The sequence below is a fragment of the Chrysemys picta genome, unplaced genomic scaffold (genome assembly GCF_011386835.1).
Source record: "Chrysemys picta bellii isolate R12L10 unplaced genomic scaffold, ASM1138683v2 scaf479, whole genome shotgun sequence".
NCBI classification, from domain to species: domain Eukaryota; kingdom Metazoa; phylum Chordata; order Testudines; family Emydidae; genus Chrysemys; species Chrysemys picta.
The window spans coordinates 9,831-30,152 of record NW_027053186.1 but is presented as its reverse complement, the minus strand read 5'-3'; the positions used below and the strand labels follow the sequence as shown (position 1 = coordinate 30,152).

The following is a 20,322-nucleotide window of genomic DNA, read 5'->3' as shown; positions in this document are numbered from 1 at the left end:
CCCTTTCCCCATGGCTGGGAGTGGGAGGAAGGAGGGGGCTGAGTTAGGGCGGGGAAGGGGTGGAGTTGGGGCGGGGCTAGGGGTGGGGAAATGGGCGGGGCCAGGGCCCATGGAGGGTCCTCTTTTTTTATTTATTAGACATGGTAACCCTACTGCTGACTGAATCCTCCTGTTCTCTCCAGAAGGGGTCCAGCCTTGCCAGCAGCAGGACAAGCATCCCCTGCCCATGTGCCTCAGCCTTGCCTGGTCAGACGCCATCACCCGTCAGTCCTTGGCCTCCCAGGCTGCCAGTGATGGGAGCAACTCTGGATGGTGGCTCGGGTGACACAGACACCAGACCACTAGGAATTGGGTGCGGCCCTGTGGGACAGGAGAGTCTCGCAGAGGGCACTTGGGGGACTCTCCTGCCCTTCCCAAGAGCGATAGCACCCTGTCCTAAGAACATAACTCTGGGATGTGGCAAAGCTTGTCATTAATTAACCTGGCTAAAGAGCTGGGTGGAGCTGCTCCGGAGACAAGCTGGCTCGCTCCTGCTCATGGAGGTGAATTCATCTCCCTTCCCAGGAGCACCTGCTCTCCCTTTCATTCCCCACCAGGCTCCTTGTGCCAGGCCAGCGAATGGCCACAGGATGGGAATGAGGCCTGGGCCCCGCCCCAATCTCCTGAGTCTAATGCAGCTGCTCAACTTTTCCCCCATCAGCTGCTGGGTTTCCCCCAGGAGGGAGTAGGTGACAGGGAGAGAGACACACACATTTGTCCTTCTGGTTGCAGGGCTTGTGTCCTTCCAATCCCATTGGTGGCTGCACAGTGGGCAGAGTCCTCGCTGCGTGCCTGGCCCAACAGAATTGCAGGGCGTGGTGTGGAACACAGAAAGAGATAGAGAGACTCATCCTCCAGCCGGGGTCAGTCTGAGAGAAATTGGCTGGGGTCCCAGTCTCACTCTTCTAGCGGGTGCCATTTCCCAGCTGGGTTCCTTATCCCTCTGGTGCAGCAGCAGCTGGTAGAGCCGGTAAACCCCATCCCTGGCCTGCCGGCTGATGTCCTTGGCTGGGTCACTGACGGACAGAGCCAGCTGTGCCATGTGGTGACCCATCCTGGGGAATTCCGCTGAGTTCTAATGGACGGGAGAGGGAGAGGGGACTCCATCAGCATTTTCCTGTCGGCTCCCAGTCCCCCCTGGGCCAGGACTCTCCTTCCCCTCAGCCCCTCTGCAGGAGATGCTAGAGGATAGGAGCTAGAGCCAGACCCTTAATTTCCTCTGCCCCCAAGGAAGCCTGGAGCACAGGGCTGTGGACAGGGCCCTCCATGAGGACTTCACAGAATCACAGAATCACAGAATATCAGAGTTGGAAGGGACCTCAAGAGGTCATCTAGTCCAACCCCCTGCTCAAAGCAGGACCAATTCCCAGCTAAATCATCCCAGCCAGGGCTTTGTCAAGCCGGGCCTTAAAAACCTCCAAGGAAGGAGACTCCACCACCTCCCTAGGTAACGCATTCCAGTGTTTCACCACCCTCCTAGTGAAATAGTTTTTCCTGATATCCAACCTGAACCTCCCCCACCTTGCTTCCCCAGCTGCTCCAGGATGACAGGGAGGCATGAACCTGGAGCACAGTCCCCTTAAAAGCCCAGAGTCACCACTTAACTAGGACAAGAAGAACTTGACTCAAGCCAGGCTCACTCTCTGCTCTGACTCTGCCTTCCCAAGAGGAACACTCCTAACCCACAGCCCCTGCAGCGGCAGATCCTACAGCCCGTCAGAGCCAGATCACCTACGCCTGGAGTCAGGAAGCTGGGGTCAGAGGTCACTTACGTCAAACTCAGGGAGGGTGATGGTGAATCTGAGCAGGGCCGTGCTGCTCTTAACGGCCCTGGCTCTCTCTCGCGGCACCCTGGACACGATCCAGTAGTTAATGTGCTGTGGGGAAAGGAGGCATTGCACTGACTGCCCTGACCAAGGATGCCCACTGGGGGCCCGGCTAGGAGGACAGACTGGAAAATGGATCTAAGAGTGAAGGTAAAATTGCCCCCACCCCTCTCATCGGGCTCACCTCCAAGATGTAGTGGAGCCTGTCGGTGTCTGGGGACTCTGCCAGCAGGTTCCCCAGCATGGCGTCCAGGAGGTCTGGCAAGACCCTAGACAGATCCTGAAAGCAAGGGAGAGCCATGGGTCAGAGTTAGGGAAACTGAAGCTAAACTTGCCACAGGATGGGAAGACGGGTCTCTGGGAAGCACTGGTGAGACCCCCAAACACATATCCTGGCCTCTCTCCTTCACATCCCACTGCAGGCAATTAGCAAGGACTCATGGCAGGATGACAGCTGGCTCTTCAATCCATGACTTTAGCATGATCTACCTGCACTTGGGCGGTGTCCTTCTCCCTGCCCAGGGTGAAGACGGCGTGCAGGGCAGCTCAGAGGAGGTGGGTCTCCAGCTCTGGCTCCAGGGCAGGTGTCATGGTGCTGGCAAGAGAGAGGAGCCGGTATTAGACTGTGCAGTACGGGGATGGGACTGGCACCAACACGCAGGTGAAACTGCAGGGAAATAGGCACAGGCTGGCAAGAAGGGAAACTGAGGCACCGAGCCAGGGAATGACAAGGCCAAGGTTTCTCACACAGACAGTGGCAGGGCAGGAATAGCCCCTGTTCCCTGCACCCTGCTGCCCCTCCTGTATCTGATCCTGGGTGTGAGCCTCTCCCCAAAGCCGTTGCAATGTTACTGGAGTGAAAAGAACAGCCCAGCCAGGAGAGAGTGAACCTTCCCCGCACCTCTGCCAGAGGAGCCACCCTTGGGCGGTGACCTGGGAGTGGGAGGGGCAGTGACTCCCAGCCCTGGGCCTGAGCAGCACTGGGGTTAGGGGAACCGGGCCGGAGGGTCTCGGTACCTGAGGTTGCCCACAGCAATCAGGGAGTTGGCGAGGACGGCGCTGGGTGGAGAGTTATCAGGCAGCTCCTCAATGAGCTCCTGTGAGACCCAAAGGAGACAAAGGAGCGTGTGAGATTCGGGCCTCACTGACACTTCCCAGTGAGGAGATTACACAGCCAGGGCCCCACACAGCCAGCAGGATTCCCCCACCTGCCCCCCGCTCCTCCGATTCCTGCCCAATAGTGACCACTCTCCGAATTTCTCCCGTCTCTTCTCCCCAGTCTTCAGCCCCAGCAATCCCTGCCCTCAGCTGCCCCTCCAGCACCAGCCATCCCCCATCCATTGGCCTGGGGAGACCCCTGCCCCTCCCATGTCTCTGTCTTTCCTCCAGCTGCTGGGCACCGTGTCTCGCTCACCACAATCCTCTCCGCCACAGCCGCCTTGCAGCAGTGCGGCTCCAGTGTGTCCTGCCCTCTCTGCTGTGCAGCGAGACGCGGGGTGGATGGCGTGCAGGAACACGAGCTGCTGGGCCTCCTCCTGCACCCACCAGGAGTGGGGTTAGGGGAGAGAGAGCCAGTTAGCCAGGGACCTCCCTGCCCCCACACAGCAGCTGCAGGACTCAGGCCTGAATGGGGGATAGTGGGGACCCGCCCATTGTCCAAATCACCCACCACTCCACCACAAGCAGGGTCAGGAACTGGGACAGTGCCTGTGGGGGGAGGAGACCCGGCTGGTGTGTGACAGACACCCCCACCTCTGGGGTCCCAGATCATGGAGGAGAAAGGTCCCCATTAGGGCTGGTGGATCATCAGGGACAAGACCCTCTGCAGGGGGTCAGGTGCTGGGAAGGGGCAGAACAGTCTCGGTTCCAGCACAGCTGGGGAACGTTTGTACCTTTTCTCCGTCTTGGAGCTGCTCTCGGCTGTTATTGAGAGCAGCCTCCTCTGTGGCCACGTCCACCCATTCCTCCTCCTCGTCCCCTGAGTCCCTGGCGGTCCCTGCACCAGGGAGAGAAGGGGACAGGGTGACGCCTGCTGCCACTCGGGGGAAGGACAGGGGCACGCTGGGGCAATGTGTCCCCTTCCCACCTCCGGGACCCAGGGCAGATCGGGCCCCACACTCCCCCGTCTCAGTGATGCCTTCAGCCCCCAACTCCTTCAGGAGCCCATAGCAAAGAGACCCCCCCACGCTGTCCTGGACTCCCTGGGAGGTGCCTCCCCCCAACTGGAGCACCGAGGACCAAAGTGGCAGCATCTAGTGTCAGTGGGGTTCATGTGGCTCAGGCCAGACCCCTGGGCTGGGGATCCGCCCCCATAGCACTGATCGAGGGCCTGGGCCCAGGGTGTTCACAGCCCCGCCCTCACCTCTCCCTGAGCCCAGCCTGACTCCTCACCTGGAACAAAGCTGCGGCGCCCATCGGCCTCGCTGCTGCCCGAGTCCCAGGCACTGCTGCTGTCCCATGGGGAGCGGGCCGAGCTGCTGGTGGTGGGACAGGGATCCTCCACCTCCTGCCCTGGGGAGGCTGGAAGGTCCTCACTGACCGGGCCGGGCGATGCCTCCTGCTGGGAATCAGGGCTGGGCTCCTGGGGCTGCTGCTGCCCACACAACATGTCCCAGAGTCACTCTGCCCAGCTCCCCTCCTGCGCTGGGTCCTGCCTGCCCAGCCGCAGCCTGGCCCAGCTCCATTTCGACCTGGCCTCTCCCACCTCGGCGCCTGCGCTGGGAGCGGATTTTCTCCGCCAGAAGACTGGGCACTTCCACCTCCTGGCCTGGCCGGGAGCTCCTTCCCCGCCAGTGGGGACGGAGGGGCCGCTCTGCTCCCGGGGAAGATGGCAGCTGCTTCCCTCAGGCTCTGGGGCCACCTGCAGAGCCTTCTTCCTGAACATCCTCAGGAGCCTGGCCACCCTGGAACCGAGCGGGGAGCGGGCGTGAGTCTGGGGTCAAGGCAGCCTCTCACTAACTAGCCTGTTTGGTCCCTCCCCATCCCTGCCCCAGCCAGAGCAGCTCCTCCTCCCCCCACAGGGGTGCATGTAATGCAATCTACACGCACTGGCAGGAGTTCATTGCATGATCTGCTCCCAGCGTTCCCCCTCGTCACCTCTGGGGCTGCAATGCCCGGGGAGTCTCCTCCTTTTCCATCACTGGGCTCAGTCACTTTCGACAAGCAGCTTCCTCCTGCCGTCCCAGGCCACACTCCCCCCCAGGCTAGAGAAGGAACAGAACCCAGGAGTCTGGACTTCTCCTGGGCAGAGCAAGGCCAGGACCCCCGCCTTTCCCATTGATTTCCATGCTCAGCAGCTCACAGGGTCTGGCCCAGCTCAGAGACGCTCAGCCTGGGGAACAGTCTCCCACAAGGGAAGCGTTGGGAGCCCCATTGCTGGGACCTTTCCAAACACACTGGAGACGGCTCTGGAGAAGCCCCTCCCCGGTCTGAGAGCGAGGGGCTCCTGGGGGCGGTTTGCAAATCCAATCTCCTTTGGGAGAGATTCTTTCCCCCTCTTTCTGCCTCTCCCCAGACAGACAGGGGACGCCAACGGGGAACCCTAATGCCACTCACTTGCTCTGCTGACGGAGCGATGGATGGAGGATGTTCAGTATCGTCCCTCGCCCTCCTCCTCACTCCCCAAAGCCAAGGCAGGCTGGAGAGGGTGGTGGTGACCTGAGGAGTTATCCTGCCCAGCCAGCAGGCAGGGTGATAGCACTGGGCGATCGACTGGCTGTGAAAACAAGAGTCTATCTTATTGCCAAGGGACAGAGAAACTCGGCCAGCAGCAGGGGGTGCAGAACACTGGCCTAATGCGGGGGTGACAGCACCTCCGGGATCCTGACATCCCGGCACTTTACACACCTTCCTGGAGCCTCCCAACCCCCCTGGTCTGTAGGGGCTGCTACCCCAACCCTACTGATGGGAAACAGGCCTGGGGTGGGGAAGCTACTGGCTCAGGGTCACACCAAGTGTCAGAGCCAGGGATGGGACCCAGCGGTCCTTATTTCCAGGCCCCTTCACTAACCACTGCTGCACACTCCCTCCCATAGCTGGCAATTACAACCAGGCCTTCATGTCCGGTCCCGCTGCTTTGAGAGGGAGTGTGCTCCGCTGGAGTGACTGGAGCAGGGAACTGGGAGTCAGGACTCCTGGGTTCCATTGCTGGTTTCCTATTGACCTGTGGGACTTGGGGTAAGTTGCTCCCCGCTCTAGGCTCTGTCCCCAGCAGTCAAATGGGGATTTCATACTTTCCCACTATTGGAAAGTGCTGGGAGAATCCCCCAGCAAAAGCTGCTCTGACAGTGCTAAGCAGCATCTGACCATTAGAGGTCAGAGCGCACTGCCCAGGAGGAGGAGTGTTTGGTTCTGGGCTGTTGGAGTATGGGCTTTCAACCATCTGTGCACACATATTATACTAATTGCATCTAGACCACATCTCCCTAGTTTGCTTGTGAGAATGTCCTTATTAACACCAAGATGGATCACATCTACTGTTTACCCACCTCCACTAGGCCCGTAACCCTGCCAAAGAAGGAGCTAGGATTGGTTTGGAATGATTTGTTTTTGACAAGTCCATGCTCACTAGTCCTAAGAACCAAATTGTCCTGTAGGTGCTGACAAACTGATTGTTTAATAAGGAGTTCCAGTATCTTTCCAGGTATGTTAATAGATGGGAAGACGTTCTTTTTCAGGGATCTCTGACGAGAACTGGGGCACAGCACTTAGTTTGTTGAGGCCATAAAATGAAGACAGGCACCTCTTCTCTTCTCCCAGCACCCCAGATACCTAAAAGGGTGGGACTCACATCCCTCAATGGGCTTTAAAAAAGACAATGGTTACAATGTGGCCCCAACCATTTCTGGTTTCTGCAGACTAGATGTTTTAGCAAAGTTTAGAATTCCTTGGTGCTCAACACCATGAAACTCCCCTTTCTCCTTTACAAAGGGCTTTAACGCCCCTTATCTCACCCAGGCTCTCGACTGCCCAAAGTTGGAGAATTGTCCCTGTTCCCATTGCAGAGCACTCCCCACGACACACACACAGAGTCCTCCTGGTGGTGGGAGGGGAACAGAGGAAAGGACAAAAGAAGTAAGAGATGAAGAGAAAGGAGGGAGGGATGGAGGAAAAGGTAAAACAAAAAGGACAAACCCTAATGTCCCCAGTGATTCTAAGGGACAAAATCCCAGGTGGGGAATAAAATTCGGCCACCTTAAGCTAGTGTTTTCCATGCCTAGAATTCAGCTGGTGCCAGATGCATCAGACTGAACAGGTTCCAAACCTCTCGGAGGCTCTTACCTTCTAAACAGGGACGTCTGTTTTCTAGTAAAATCAGGAAAAAGAAAGGAGAAAACTCAAAAGAGGTTCCTCCTGGCGCTCACGTACGTGACCCCTAATACTCTCTCAGTCCTCAAAGAGAGACCTCGAGAAGGAGACTTGCTGAAGGAAAGCTACAGGGGACTCTGAGGTTTCCCTGGCCCTGCGCCCCTGTCCTGCCTGACTGATGTCATCATCTCTCTGTGAGGTCACCACCTCCCCAGCACCTTTGACCAATAGCCTGAGGTCCTGCAAAAGGCCTTTGTGATGTCACTCCCACACACACCCCTCCTCTGCAGTGCTAATGTCCTGCCGCAGGCCAGACCCTTTGGAGGTTTGAGCTACACAAAGAGGAGACACTTAGATCTCAAAAATTAGATGAGATGTTTCAGTCTGAGCTAAGTAGTTGCTGCTCTTAACAATTACAACATAATAAAATACAAATAAAATAGACTATTTCAGCCATTCTATTATGTCCTAATCTGATCTGAGTAAACGTGATAGGACACCTCATCTTACGCACTGCTCCTAGTGACACTCTCCAATAGATCCCCATCCTCCACCTGTCGGGAGGTAGGTAGGAGCGGATTGTTATCCCTACTTGAAAGAGGGAGAAGCTAAGGCTGAGCAAGGAGAATTGACTTGTCTTAGGTCACACAGCCAGTCCGTGGCAGAGTTGGGAATAGGACCCAAGAGCCCTGATTTTCAAACTAACCATCGGATCTTGAATTTCAGACATTGAATGACCTGAATAAAGTGTTCTCAAGTGAGTTCCAGACCAGCAAGACTTCATAGTAATTATTCAGCAAGTATTTTAGGAGAACTGGAATGGTAGAGAAAATAATGAACTGCAGAGAAGCAGCAAAATTTGTTGAACATATGACTGGTTATGACTATTTACTTGTTCTTAAAAGAAAACAACAGGGACCTGAGTCTCCTCCCTGTCAATAACCCCCTGCTCAGCCAATCAGGGTAGAGACCGAGGGGCGGGGGGATGAGGGTTCTCACCAGAGAGCCCAAAGGATGGCCCAGGTCACCGCTGGGGATCACTGTCTGAGCACTATTTCAACGCCACATTTTTCGGTGGACCTCCCACAATGGGAGTTGTAGAGCACCCCCCACGACACACACACACCCCTCCTGGTGGTGGGAGGGGAACGGGGAAAGGACAAAAGAAGTAAGAGATGAAGAGAAAGGAGGGAGGGATGGAGGAAAAGGTAAAACAAAAAGGACAAACCTTAATGTCCCCAGAGATTCTAAGGGACAAAATCCCAGGTGGGGAATAAAATTTGGCCACCTTAAGCTAGTGTTTTCCATGCCTAAAATTCAGCTGGCGCCAGATGCATCAGACTCAACAGGTTCCAAACCTCTCGGAGGCTCTTACCTTCTAAACAGGGACGTCAGTTTTCTAGTGAAATCAGGAAAAAGAAAGGAGAAAACTGAAAAGAGGTTCCTCCTGGTGCTCACATACATGAACCCAAATACTCTCTCAGACCTCAAAGAGAGATCTCGAGAAGGGGACTTGCTGAAGCAAAGCCACAGGGGTCTCTGAGGTTTCCCTGGCCCTGCGCCCCTGTCCTGCCTGGCTGATGTCAGCATCTCTCTGTGAGGTCACCAGCTCCCCTGCACCTTTGGCCAATAGGCTGAGGTTCTGCAAAAGGCCTTTGTGATGTCACTGCCACACACACCCCTCCCCTGCAGTGCTAATGTCCTGCCACAGGGCTGACACTCTGGAGGTTTGAGCTACTCCCTGTGGATCACCCCACTCAATGAGTGTTCATTCTAGAAAGCAAGCCGGCTAGACAGTAAAACATCACAAGCTGCTCCCAATGCTACACTCGGTTTCTCAGAAATGAGTAGACTTTATGGGCAGCAGAGACCGTTAGAGCATCTAATCTGACCCCCTGCATATCACAGGCCTCCTGTCTACCACAATAGCTACTTTGGGGGCAAACACATTCCGGAAAGGCATCTAGTCTTTATTAATGACATCAAGAGATGGAGAATCCACCACTTTCCTTGGTAGCTTCTTCCTGTGGTCAATCATCCTCGCTGTTGAATATTTGTGCCTTATTTGTCATAGGAATTTGTCTCTTTTCACCTTCCAGCCATTGGGTCTTGTTCTGCCTTTCTCTGCTAGACTAGAGAGCCCTTTAATACCCAGTATTTTCTCTCCATTAAGGCACTTCAACACTTCAATGAAGTCCCCTTCAATCTTCTTTTGATAAGCTAAACAGGTTGAGCTCTTTCCATAGCTCACTAGAAGGCATTTTTCTCCAGCCCTCAGAACATTTCATGGCTCTTTGCTGCCCCAGCTCCAATTTCTAGGACCATCTTTTTCAAAGGAGGACACCAAGACTGGAGGCAGTATTCCAATAGCAGTCTCACTGCTGCTGTGTCACCTCCCTATCCTACTCACGGCTCTGCTCCTACGTCTAATGATGGCTTTAGCCCTGTTCACCACAGCATCACACTGGGAGCTCATGTTGAGTGGCTTCTCCACTCTGGCCCCTAAATCCTTTTCAGAGTCACTGCTTTCCTGGATACACGTCCCCATTCTGGAGGTGTGGCCGGCGTGCCTTGTTGCCACGTATAGGACCTTGCATTGGGCTCTGCTCAAACTTGTTTTCTTTGAATGGGTCCAGCTGGCCGAATGAGCCAGATCGCTCTGTATCACTGCCCTCTCCCCATCAGGAATTACCACACTGCCTGTATTTTGTCACCCCTCAATCTTATCCGCAGTGATTGTATGTTTTCTCCCAATTCATTGATAACAATTATTTTAAAAAATTAGTCCTTGAGAGCTTCTTCAGACCCTTAGTACCCAGGACCTGCTCCCCACATCACAGTGAGAAATGCTGTCCAGCCCTGCTGGTACAGAGGGGATAAGCACAGAACAAACGTACCTTTAGGAGCTGTGTTGTCCATAGGCTCTGAACAACATGTGGGGGTCAGCAGATTACAAACGCACGACAGACCTGTAGTGTAGACAGGTCCCAACTGTGTCTCGGTTTCCCACCCTGTAAAATGGGGAGAAGAAACAAAACCTTGATTAGCTCCTTGACAGCTGGAGAAACCGAGGCACCCAGCGGTGCAGAGACTCGCTCATGGACCCAAAGCCAGGAATAGAAAACAGCAGATCTGATAGCCAGGCCTGGGACCTAACCCTGGTTTTCCTGGCCTTGCTGCTCTAAGTTTAGTCACAGCCGTCATGTCTTTTCCCCCGTGTCCCTTAACCCCACGTCACTGCAAGAAGAGAGATTTTCTGGTAGCCAGCTGGCTCTCCTGCATGTGGATGTCGTTCCAAAAGACGTGCTCTGACTCAGTCCCAGTTACTGTTACCCACAGGTTACCAGTTTCAACCTGTCCCAGGGTGAGATGGCAGGGAAAGGGGTTGGAGCTCAACTGCACCTGGCCCAGGTGATGCAGGTCCCTAGGGTGAAGGGAATAAGTGTGGGGGTCACGTGACAAGACGCAGCCTGTGACTAGGACCCAGGCCTGCTGAGAGATAGAAGGGCAGCCTGTACTCAGCCAGGAGAGAGACCCCAAGGGAAGCAGGCATGGGAGGGGCTTGGAGAGTCCTTCAAAGGTCAGGGACAAGCTGGGAAGGGGCCAGGCTGAGCACTAAGGACAAGGCCCTAGGAGGGAAAGACAGGGCAGTTTAGGAGATGGGGCAGATAGTCCAGTTGGTTTCGGCTCCCAGGACCAGACACCCAGAGGTGAAGGTGATTGTCGGGGCTTCTGTCCTTCTTCCCCAGTGTAGATTTGATAGTGGAGAAGACTGATGCCGTAAGGTGGAAGTGAGTTACCCCAAGGTCACCCAGTGAGTTTATATCACCAATGCATACTCGGAAGGATCTAATAGAAATATGGATTTTCCAGTCTCTTCTTTCTAGGAGTCCCCAGGGCTAAGGTAAAACCCCTGCGGCCCCTCCCCATTCTGCTCACCTCCAAGATGTGCTGGAGTTTGTCTGTGCTGGGGGGTGCTGTCAGCAGGATCGAGAGCTCGTCATCCATGTTCTCTGGGCAGGCCTTGCTCAGAGCCTGCCAGCGGAGGGAGACCAGGGGTCAGGAGCCTGCATTAGCATCGGTGTGCCATTGACCAAGAGCTGGCTGAGGTAAGCGCCGCCTGGCCGGAGCTCGCACCCAGAAACCCTGCCCCAGGTCGGAACCCCCTCCCACACCCAAATTCCCTCCCAGACCTCACACCCGGCACCCCAACCCCCTGCCCCAGGTCGGAACCCCCTCCTGTACCCTAATCCCTCCCAGACCCCACACCCCCACCCCAATCCCCTACCCCAGCCCTGAGCCCCCTCCCGCACCCAAACTCCCTCCCAGAGTCCGCACCCCAACCCTCTGTCCCAGCCCGGATCCCCCTCTGGCACCCCAACCCCCTAATCTCCAGCCCAATCCCAGAGCCCGCATCCCCACCGGAGCCCTCACCCCTCCCTGCACTCCAACCCCCAGCTCCAGCCCAGTGAAAGTGAGTGAGGGTGTGAGAGCGAGCGACTGAGAGAGGTGGGCTGGGCTGGAGTGAGTGGGGGTGGGGCCTTGGGGAAGGGCATGAAAGGGGTTGGGTCAAGGGCGTTTGGTTTTGTGCAAGTAGAAAGTTGGCAACCCTACTTAAGGACCTTTGAAAAGCAGCCTCCTTAGCACCGCTCCTGATACCAGGGGCCAAGGCGCCCCCGGACATGAGAACCACAATAGGCCAGAGCAAAACGCTGCGTTAGAAATCGGAGCTCAGGCTGCCAAGCGAACGATAGCTGACAGACAGGAGATGCAGGAATTAAGGTTGTGCCTTCAGCCAGCAACTGGTATTCATCCGTTTGCACCACACACACACCTGTAGGCAGGGCCACTATTTCCTTGTCTGTCTGCCTGTTTAGCGTCTCTCGGGCCTTACTGTGCCCATCACCGTGGTGTCTGAGTGGCAAACCAAGGGTTTGACGTGTGCATATGAAACTGCCTGACTGGAAGGACGTGGTTTGGTGTGGATCAGTGACTGCTGGGGCAATTGGTGGCAGAAGGCTCTGAGGGCCTGGCTCATTCCGACCTGGCTCATTCCAATGGCTTCTACAGCTGAGAGCAGCCCAGTCTCCTGCCTGGGTCCGACGCAAACCAGGAAGTACAGGACCACGGTTAATAAGAACAGCTCAAAAGATCATTTTCGCTGACCCAGCCCTGCACAGATTTCCAGCTTAGGTTTGCATTTTCAGCAAAAGTTCTTCTTGATTATTTTCTCCCAACCCCCTTCTGCCTCCATAATAGCCAGCCACCCCGTCAGTCGCATCCTGGGGCGCTCCAGGGACAGCGTGTGTGCGTGTATGTGTACATCTGTACCTATGTGTATGTGTACATGTGTGTATGTATGCGTGTACGTGTATGTGCACATGAGTGTGTGCACATGTGAGTGTGCGTGTGTATGTGTGTACATGTACCCCAGTCAGATGTATACATCTGGATTTCCTTTGAAAGAATTTTCAAATTGAGCTGATCAAGTGCAATGGCAAAGCACCCAATTCCTCTGCCCCCCAACTGCCTTCGTTGCTTTAACGTACAACCTGCTCTGCTGGCACCTCTGACTCCTGAAAGCCCTAACGCTCCAGGGGAGCAGGCCGTACCCTGCCCTGCCCTGGCTGCCCCGGGTGTTACCTCGGAGGGAATCGTTCCAGATTCCAATGGGTGGCAGGTCCAGGGAAGAGCCTTATCTGGGGGGAGGCTGTACCAGACCCGCCCGACCCAGGCAGGCTCCCAGGTACTCTCTGCTCGGGGCTGATAAGGCTCCTTAGCAGTTTCTCTCCAAACAAATTCCAGTTCAAGATACCTGAGAGCTCCACAGCAGGGCAGCATCCCCAGAGCGCAGCAGGGCGGGGGTTAGGGGGAGCAGTCGGTAGCAGCACCTGCTCCTCGTACGGCAGGAGCGAGAAGTGCCAGCCTCTCTGCACAGAGCAGCAGCGTTCAGCATGGGCCAGACGTGCTGCGGTGATGGGTAAGAGCGGGCTCGGAGAGCCAGAGGGTCTGTGGGGCAGCGCTGGGCCCTTCTGCTCCGCACTAGGGCCGGGTGGGCGTGTTCAGCTGGGATTGGAACCCACCAGCACTTGTGGGTGTGAATGTGGGGCTGGAACTCAATGTGGGGCGCTACTGGGGGGAAGGGCAGAGAGACACCTGGGCTGAGACCCCAGCTCCAGGGAGACAGTCACTCCTGCCCAGCCGGGTAAAATTGCCCAGCTGTGTGACAGCCCCCCCATCCCCGAGGGGTTCCCCCCCCCGGTATGTCACAGCAGGGTAATGTGCATACTGAACGGCAGGGGTTGCCAGAGACTGGCTGGGAGAGGCCTTTGGGGATGGAGGAAGCAGCACTAAGGTACATGCCAACCTCCCTACAGAGGAGGGGCCGTGCCCCACAGGTGTGGGGCAGGGAGCTGGGACACTGCGTGGTGGGTCATTGTCTGTCCCAGGCCCTTCCTAGCTGGAGGCCGAGGCATTTTCTTCAGGTCACCTTCCGCTGCAGCTTGGCCACGGGCCCCCATACCCTCTAGCCCAGCCAGGGAACCCAAGTGGGGATTGTAACGGCTGGCTCCTCCCTGCCGCCAGCAGCTCTTCACTGCCAGGGAATTCCTGAAATCCTGTGTGCTCCTCCCCCCACACCTCCTGGGGCTGTGAGTGCCCTCCTCCCGGACAGCCCCCCCGAGAGCTCTGAGTGCCCCTGGCCAGTCCCTCCCCTCAGCCCCCCCCCACTTCCTGGGGCTCTGAGTGCCCTCAGCCTGTCCCCCTCCCACACCCCAGGGCTGAGTGACCTTGGCCAACCCCCGTCCCTTCAGGAGGAACTCCCAGTACCCACCCAGCCCCCACACCTCAGGGTTCCCCTCCCTGCGGCTCTGTGGCCATACCCCCACCAGGGCCGACTTTAGGCCAATTCAACCAATTCCCCTGAATCGGGCCCCAGGCCCAAGCCCCGGTACGGTGTACTGGCAAGAGCCAGTGCGCTGTACCAGGGTGGTCCGGCTTCCCCAGGGGGCAATTTAAAGGACCTAGGGCTCCCAGCAGGGGCCGGAGCCTCAGGCCCTTTAAATTGCCACCAGACCCCCACTGCTGGAGCCCTGGGGTAGGGCTGCAGGGCTCTGGGGGCTATTTAAAAAGTCTGGGACTCCCGCTGCCTCTACCGCCCTGGCCCTTTAAATAGCCACTGGAGCCCCGCTGCTTCCCCAGGGCTCCCGCGGCTATTTAAAGGGCCGGGGCGGTAGAAGCAGGGGAGCCCTGAGCCCTTTAAATAGCCCCCAGAGCCCTGGGATAGCGGGGGACTCGGGGGGCTATTTAAAGCTGCCTCTGCTGCACCCCGTCCCCGCACCAGCCCCGCACCGCCTGCCCTGCCTGCAGCCAGCCCCGTCTCCAGCCAGCCCTGCACCCCGTGTCCGCAGCCAGCCCCTGCTGCACCCCTGCCCTACCTCCAGCCCCGCCACCCCTGTTCTGCCCGCACCAGCCCCGCCCCCCTGCCCTGCCTGCAGCCAGCCCTGCACCCCCTGCCCACAGCCAGCCTCTGCCGCACCCCCTGCCCTGTCTCCAGGCAACCCCTGCCGCACCCCCCTGCGGCCCTGCCCAAAGCCAGCCAGCCCCACACACCCCTGTCTCCAGCCAGCCCCGCACCCCTTGCCCTGCCTGCAGCCAGACCCTACCTCCAGTGAGCCCCTGCCCAGCCTCCAGCCAGCCCCATGTCCACTGGTGCCCTGCAGTTCCCAGGGCAGTAACCCTGCACACCTGCTTCAATGAGGGGGGCAGGGAGCAGCTGGGACCCACACATGTGCACACCACTAGGGTGACCAGACAGCAAGTGTGAAAAATCGGGACAGGGGGTGCGGGATAATAGGATCCTATAAGAAAAAGACCCAAAAATCAGGACTGTCCCTATAAAATCAGGACATCTGGTCACCCTAGCACACCCCCAGGGAGTGGCGGGGACCACACACGAGAAACGGAGCTCATTAATAACCGATCAACAGCATATATGATGCAATGTACAGAATATATAATTTTATTTTTTATATAGTTATGGAAAGTAAATAATACATGGAAGAAATTAAAGGCTTTTTTTTCCATTATTTTTTTTGTTAGTCATCCCTGCCGGGGCCCCGCCAAAAATGTTCGATTTGGGCCCCGTCCTTCCTAAAGCCGGCGCTGCTGGAGAGAACAGGAGGATTCAGTCAGCAGGGGCTGCCGATCCGTCCCATTCACCAGGGCTGCCATCCTGCGGCTTCAGCATTAGTGGCTGGGGTGACTTGGGGAAAAGGTCTCAACCTCCCCACATCCCACTTCACTGCTGCCAGAATCCCTCCTGCCCCCCCGCTACAGTCCCCTCCCTACCCAACCTGGGTGGGGCTGGAGGAGAGGGGTCTGAGAACTTGAGCTGTGGATTGGAGGTGGAAGAGCTGTCAGGGGCACTGACAGGGAAGTGGCAGGAGCTCCCCGTACAAGGAGGGGGGTTGCCACTGGAGGTCACTAGGAAGGACAACAAGACTCCATCCTGGGAGTCAGGAGGGGGAATCCATCCCTCAGAGGTGGGCAGGGGCTGGGTGGAAATGCTGCTGGTTCCAGGGGCCGTTAATCCCCCCTGATTCCTCGGAGGCGTCTGAGTCTCAGACAGGTTCTCGTTCCCTTGCAGCAGGAGGACGTCACGGCCAATGTGATGCGCCAGCTCCGTATCATGCGGCACTTGCACCAGGTGCCCGAGGCGCTGCAGGGCCTGTGCCTCTGAGGCCACCAGCAACTCCCGCTCCCTGCTGGAGGTACTGCTCTCGCTCTCTGTAAATGGGGCGCTAGTGGAAGGGGAAATGGAGCCCCCTGGCACTCACAGAAAGCTGATTACAGAATGAGCCCGAACTGAGAGGCACCATATCCGCCCCCCTAAAGAGCCAGACTTCGGTGGTGATACAGCCCAACCGGGGTAGCAACAGGATTGAGAACGAGGTAGGAAGTTCAGAGCAGCAAGGAAAGCCTGGAGGGGAACTTGAGAAGAGAGGTTGGAAAAGTGCAGCAAAGAGAAAGGAGCAGACCTAGCTGTTGGGTCCAGGGCCCTGGGCTGCTATCAATGTCAGGGTGGGACTGGGTTCCCCTACCGGCCCCAGAGGAGGCGGCGTACACGCACCTGGAGAGGGTTCCCAAGCCCAGCAAGGGGGCTACAGGCTGAGCAATGCCCCAGCGATGGCAGAAGGACTTCTGTCTGTGGAAAGACCTCTTTGGACTTTTAGTGTGAGGCAAGCTGGGCCCCAGAAGGGTGGACTAAAGGTGGTAACCTGGCCGGAGTTACCAGGCAGAGAAACTGCCGTGGTGCTGGAGCGACCATGGATGGGGGACGCTAGCCCAGCGAGAGGGCTGTGATGCCATGCCTGGCCGCCGGGGGGCACCTAACGATGAGTAGATTCATTTATGATTAGCATAGTTGGCAGGATTGAGTTCCCCCTGTGATCCGTGAGGGAAGTCTTGGTTGCTGAAGGAATCATAGAATATCAGGGTTGGAAGGGACCTCCGGAGGTCATCTAGTCCAACCCCCTGCTAAAAGCAGGACCAATCCCCAGACAGTTTTTTGCCCTCATCCCTAAATGGCCCCCTCAAGGATTGAGCTCACAACCCCGGGTGTAGCAGGCCAATGCTCAAACCACTGAGCTATCCCTCCCCCAAGCAGGTGTATCAAGGGACCAAGCTGGTCGCTGGATTTCCCACTTCAGTTCCAGGGACTGGCTAAGCAGCCAAAACAGATCTAGGGGTTTCTCCTGCAGCTCCTAGAAAACCAACAGATGCAGAAGGAAGTGCAGGTGGAGCTACAGATGCAGCAGCAGCAATACCTGTGAGAGATCCTGCAAAGGGAAATCAACCCAGGATCTGCTATGCCCATGGACAAAAAGAGCAGAGAAGGAGAGCATGCCTGGGCTGTGCTGAGAAGGTTAGCCCAGGGAGAAGGGCATGAGAAAGTGTACAAGCGTGGCCTAATGCCAAGATGGGAGCAAGAGTTCTTTGTTTTGGGGGCAGAGAAGCAGGCCACATCAAAAGACACGGCCTGCTTAGGAAATTGCTGAGTGGCTGAATGAGGGGCCAGGGCCCTAAGAAGTTAGAAAGAAAGGAGAAGGAGAAGGTGTCCTCTGACACAAACCCCCATGAGGCAGGCAAGGTGGAGGTGGCTGGGGGGCTCCACCAGTATGTCACAGAGCTACTCTCTGTGGATCACCCCGCTCAATGAGTGTTCATTCTAGGAAGCAAGCCGGCTAGACAGTAAAACAGCAGAGGCTGCTCCCAATGCTACACTCGGTTTCTCAGAAATGAGTAGACTTTATGGGCAGAAGAGACCGTTAGAGCATCTAATCTGACCCCCTGCATATCACAGGCCTTTCTGCACCATATGGGGCAGGCAGAGCTCTGCCTGGGCGCAGGGGGAATGGGATGGGGGTAGATCAAGGAAAGGGGGGAGGGGAATGGGTGTGAGGGAAAGAGCTCCTGTCCCAGATGAAGGAATTTGGGGGCAGAGGAAAGGACCCTGCTCCACAGAGAGGGGAGAGGGTTTCTGTGAGTGCCAGGGGGCTCCATTTCCCCTTCCACTAGCTCCCCATTTACAGAGAGCCAGAGCAGTACCTGCAGCAGAGAGCGGGAGTTGCTGGTGGCCTCAGAGGCACAGGCCCTGCAGCGCCTCGGGAACCTGGCGCAAGTGCCGCATGATACGGAGCTGGCGCATCACATTGGCCGTGACGTCCTCCTGCTGCAAGGGAACGAGAACCTGTCTGAGACTCAGACGCCTCCGAGGAATCAGGGGGGATTAAGGGCCCCTGGAACCAGCAGCATTTCCACCCAGCCCCTGCCCACCTCTGAGGGATGGATTCCCCCTCCTGACCCCCACAAACAAAGTCTTGTTGTCCTTCCTAGTGACCTCCAGTGGCAACCCCCCTCCTTGTACGGGGAGCTCCTGCCACTTCCCCGTCAGTGCCCCTGACAGCTGTTCCACCTCCAATCCACAGCTCAAGTTCTCAGACCCCTCTCATCCAGCCCCACCCAGGTTGGGTAGGGAGGGGACTGTAGCGGGGGGAGCAGGAGGGATTCTGGCAGCAGTGAAGTGGGATGTGGGGAGGTTGAGACCTTTCCCCAAGTCACCCCAGCCACTAATGCTGAAGCCGCAGGATGGCAGCCCTGGTGAATGGGACGGATCGGCAGCCCCTGCTGACTAGGGTTACCATACGTCCGGTTTTTCCCGGACATGTCCTGCTTTTCGGCAATCAAACGCCCGTCCGGGGGGAATTGCCGAAAAGCCAAACATGTCCGGGAAAATGCCGGCCGGGCACTTCCCCTCCCGCGGCTGCTCTGCTCTGCTCCTCCCCTCTCAGACTTTAAGAGCCGAGCTGCCCGAGCCAGCGCTACCGGCTTCGGGCAGCCCCCCCTGCCTCCGGACCCCCAGCCGCTGGCCAGGCACTTCCCTTCCCGGGCTCCAGCTGAGCTGCTCCGCTCCTCCCCTCTCAGACTTTAAGAGCCGAGCTGCCCGAGCCAGCGCTACTGGCTTCGGGCAGCCCCCCCTGCCTCCGGACCCCGAGCCACGGGCCAGGCACTTCCCTTCCCGGGCTCCAGCTGCGCTGGGGAAGCGCCGGCCGGGGGCGCAGGGTCTGGGGGCTGCCCGGCAAACCGTGAAGCCGGTAGCGCTGGGGCAGCCTTTTCCCCATGGCTGGGAGTGGGAGGAAGGAGGGGGCTGAGTTAGGGCGGGGAAGGGGTGGAGTTGGGGCGGGGCTAGGGGTGGGGAAATGGGCGGGGCCAGGGCCCGTGGAGGGTCCTCTTTTTTTATTTATTAGACATGGTAACCCTACTGCTGACTGAATCCTCCTGTTCTCTCCAGAAGGGGTCCAGCCTTGCCAGCAGCAGGACAAGCGTCCCCTGCCCATGTGCCTCAGCCTTGCCTGGTCAGACGCCATCACCCGTCAGTCCTTGGCCTCCCAGGCTGCCAGTGATGGGAGCAACTCTGGATGGTGGCTCGGGTGACACAGACACCAGACCACTAGGAATTGGGTGCGGCCCTGTGGGACAGGAGAGTCTCGCAGAGGGCACTTGGGGGACTCTCCTGCCCTTCCCAAGAGCGATAGCACCCTGTCCTAAGAACATAAGTCTGGGATGAGGCAAAGCTTGTCATTAATTAACCTGGCTAAAGAGCTGGGTGGAGCTGCTCCGGAGACAAGCTGGCTCGCTCCTGCTCATGGAGGTGAATTCATCTCCCTTCCCAGGAGCACCTGCTCTCCCTTTCATTCCCCACCAGGCTTCTTGTGCCAGGCCAGCGAATGGCCACAGGATGGGAATGAGGCCTGGGCCCCGCCCCAATCTCCTGAGTCTAATGCAGCTGCTCAACTTTTCCCCCATCAGCTGCTGGGTTTCCCCCAGGAGGGAGTAGGTGACAGGGAGAGAGAGACACACACATTTGTCCTTCTGGTTGCAGGGCTTGTGTCCTTCCAATCCCATTGGTGGCTGCACAGTGGGCAGAGTCCTCGCTGCGTGCCTGGCCCAACAGAATTGCAGGGCGTGGTGTGGAACACAGAAAGAGATAGAGAGACTCATCCTCCAGCCGGGGTCAGTCTGAGAGAAATTGGCTGGGGTCCCAGTCTCACTCTTCTAGCGGGTGCCATTTCCCAGCTGGGTTCCTTATCCCTCTGGTGCAGCAGCAGCTGGTAGAGCCGGTAAACCCCATCCCTGGCCTGCCGGCTGATGTCCTTGGCTGGGTCACTGACGGACAGAGCCAGCTGTGCCATGTGGTGACCCATCCTGGGGAATTCCGCTGAGTTCTAATGGACGGGAGAGGGAGAGGGGACTCCATCAGCATTTTCCTGTTAGCTCCCAGTCCCCCCGGGCCAGGACTCTCCTTCCCCTCAGCCCCTCTGCAGGAGATGCTAGAGGATAGGAGCTAGAGCCAGACCCTTAATTTCCTCTGCCCCCAAGGAAGCCTGCAGCACAGGGCTGTGGACAGGGCCCTCCATGAGGACTTGCTTCCCCAGCTGCTCCAGGATGACAGGGAGGCATGAACCTGGAGCACAGTCCCCTTAAAAGCCCAGAGTCACCACTTAACTAGGACAAGAAGAACTTGACTCAAGCCAGGCTCACTCTCTGCTCTGACTCTGCCTTCCCAAGAGGAACACTCCTAACCCACAGC

The 20,322-nt window shown here is 57.4% G+C and overlaps 1 protein-coding gene across 3 annotated transcripts; it reads right to left on the bottom strand.

Annotated features, from left to right (window-relative positions):
• Positions 1-223: 223 nt before the first annotated feature.
• Positions 224-6,220, bottom strand: LOC135978854 (maestro heat-like repeat-containing protein family member 7). Of its 3 annotated transcripts, none has more exons than XR_010596215.1 (5): positions 5,421-6,220; positions 2,355-4,768; positions 2,050-2,145; positions 1,812-1,916; positions 224-1,114 (listed from the first exon to the last, which is right to left on the bottom strand). XR_010596215.1 is itself a non-coding variant. In XM_065579589.1 (4 exons), exons 2-4 carry the CDS (start codon positions 2,107-2,109, stop codon positions 887-889), a joined length of 393 nt encoding a protein of 130 aa, XP_065435661.1. In that variant the 5' UTR covers positions 2,110-2,145; positions 2,355-3,896; the 3' UTR covers positions 224-886. The 3 variants fall into 3 exon arrangements, 1 of the variants encoding a protein (XP_065435661.1); XR_010596214.1 differs by lacking the exon at positions 5,421-6,220 and having other exon boundaries at positions 2,355-2,460; positions 2,883-2,963; XM_065579589.1 differs by lacking the exon at positions 5,421-6,220 and having other exon boundaries at positions 2,355-3,896.
• Positions 6,221-20,322: the final 14,102 nt, after the last annotated feature.

Coding starts and splice junctions, on each gene's coding strand:
- LOC135978854 (XM_065579589.1), bottom strand. CDS start 2,109: ATGCTGGGGAACCTGCTGGCAGAGTCCCCAGACACCGACAGGCTCCAC. Junction 1,917..2,049: donor GGCTCCACTACATCTTGGAG/GTGAGCCCGATG, acceptor CTTTCCCCACAG/CACATTAACTACTGGATCGT. Junction 1,115..1,811: donor TCACCCTCCCTGAGTTTGAC/GTAAGTGACCTC, acceptor CCCGTCCATTAG/AACTCAGCGGAATTCCCCAG.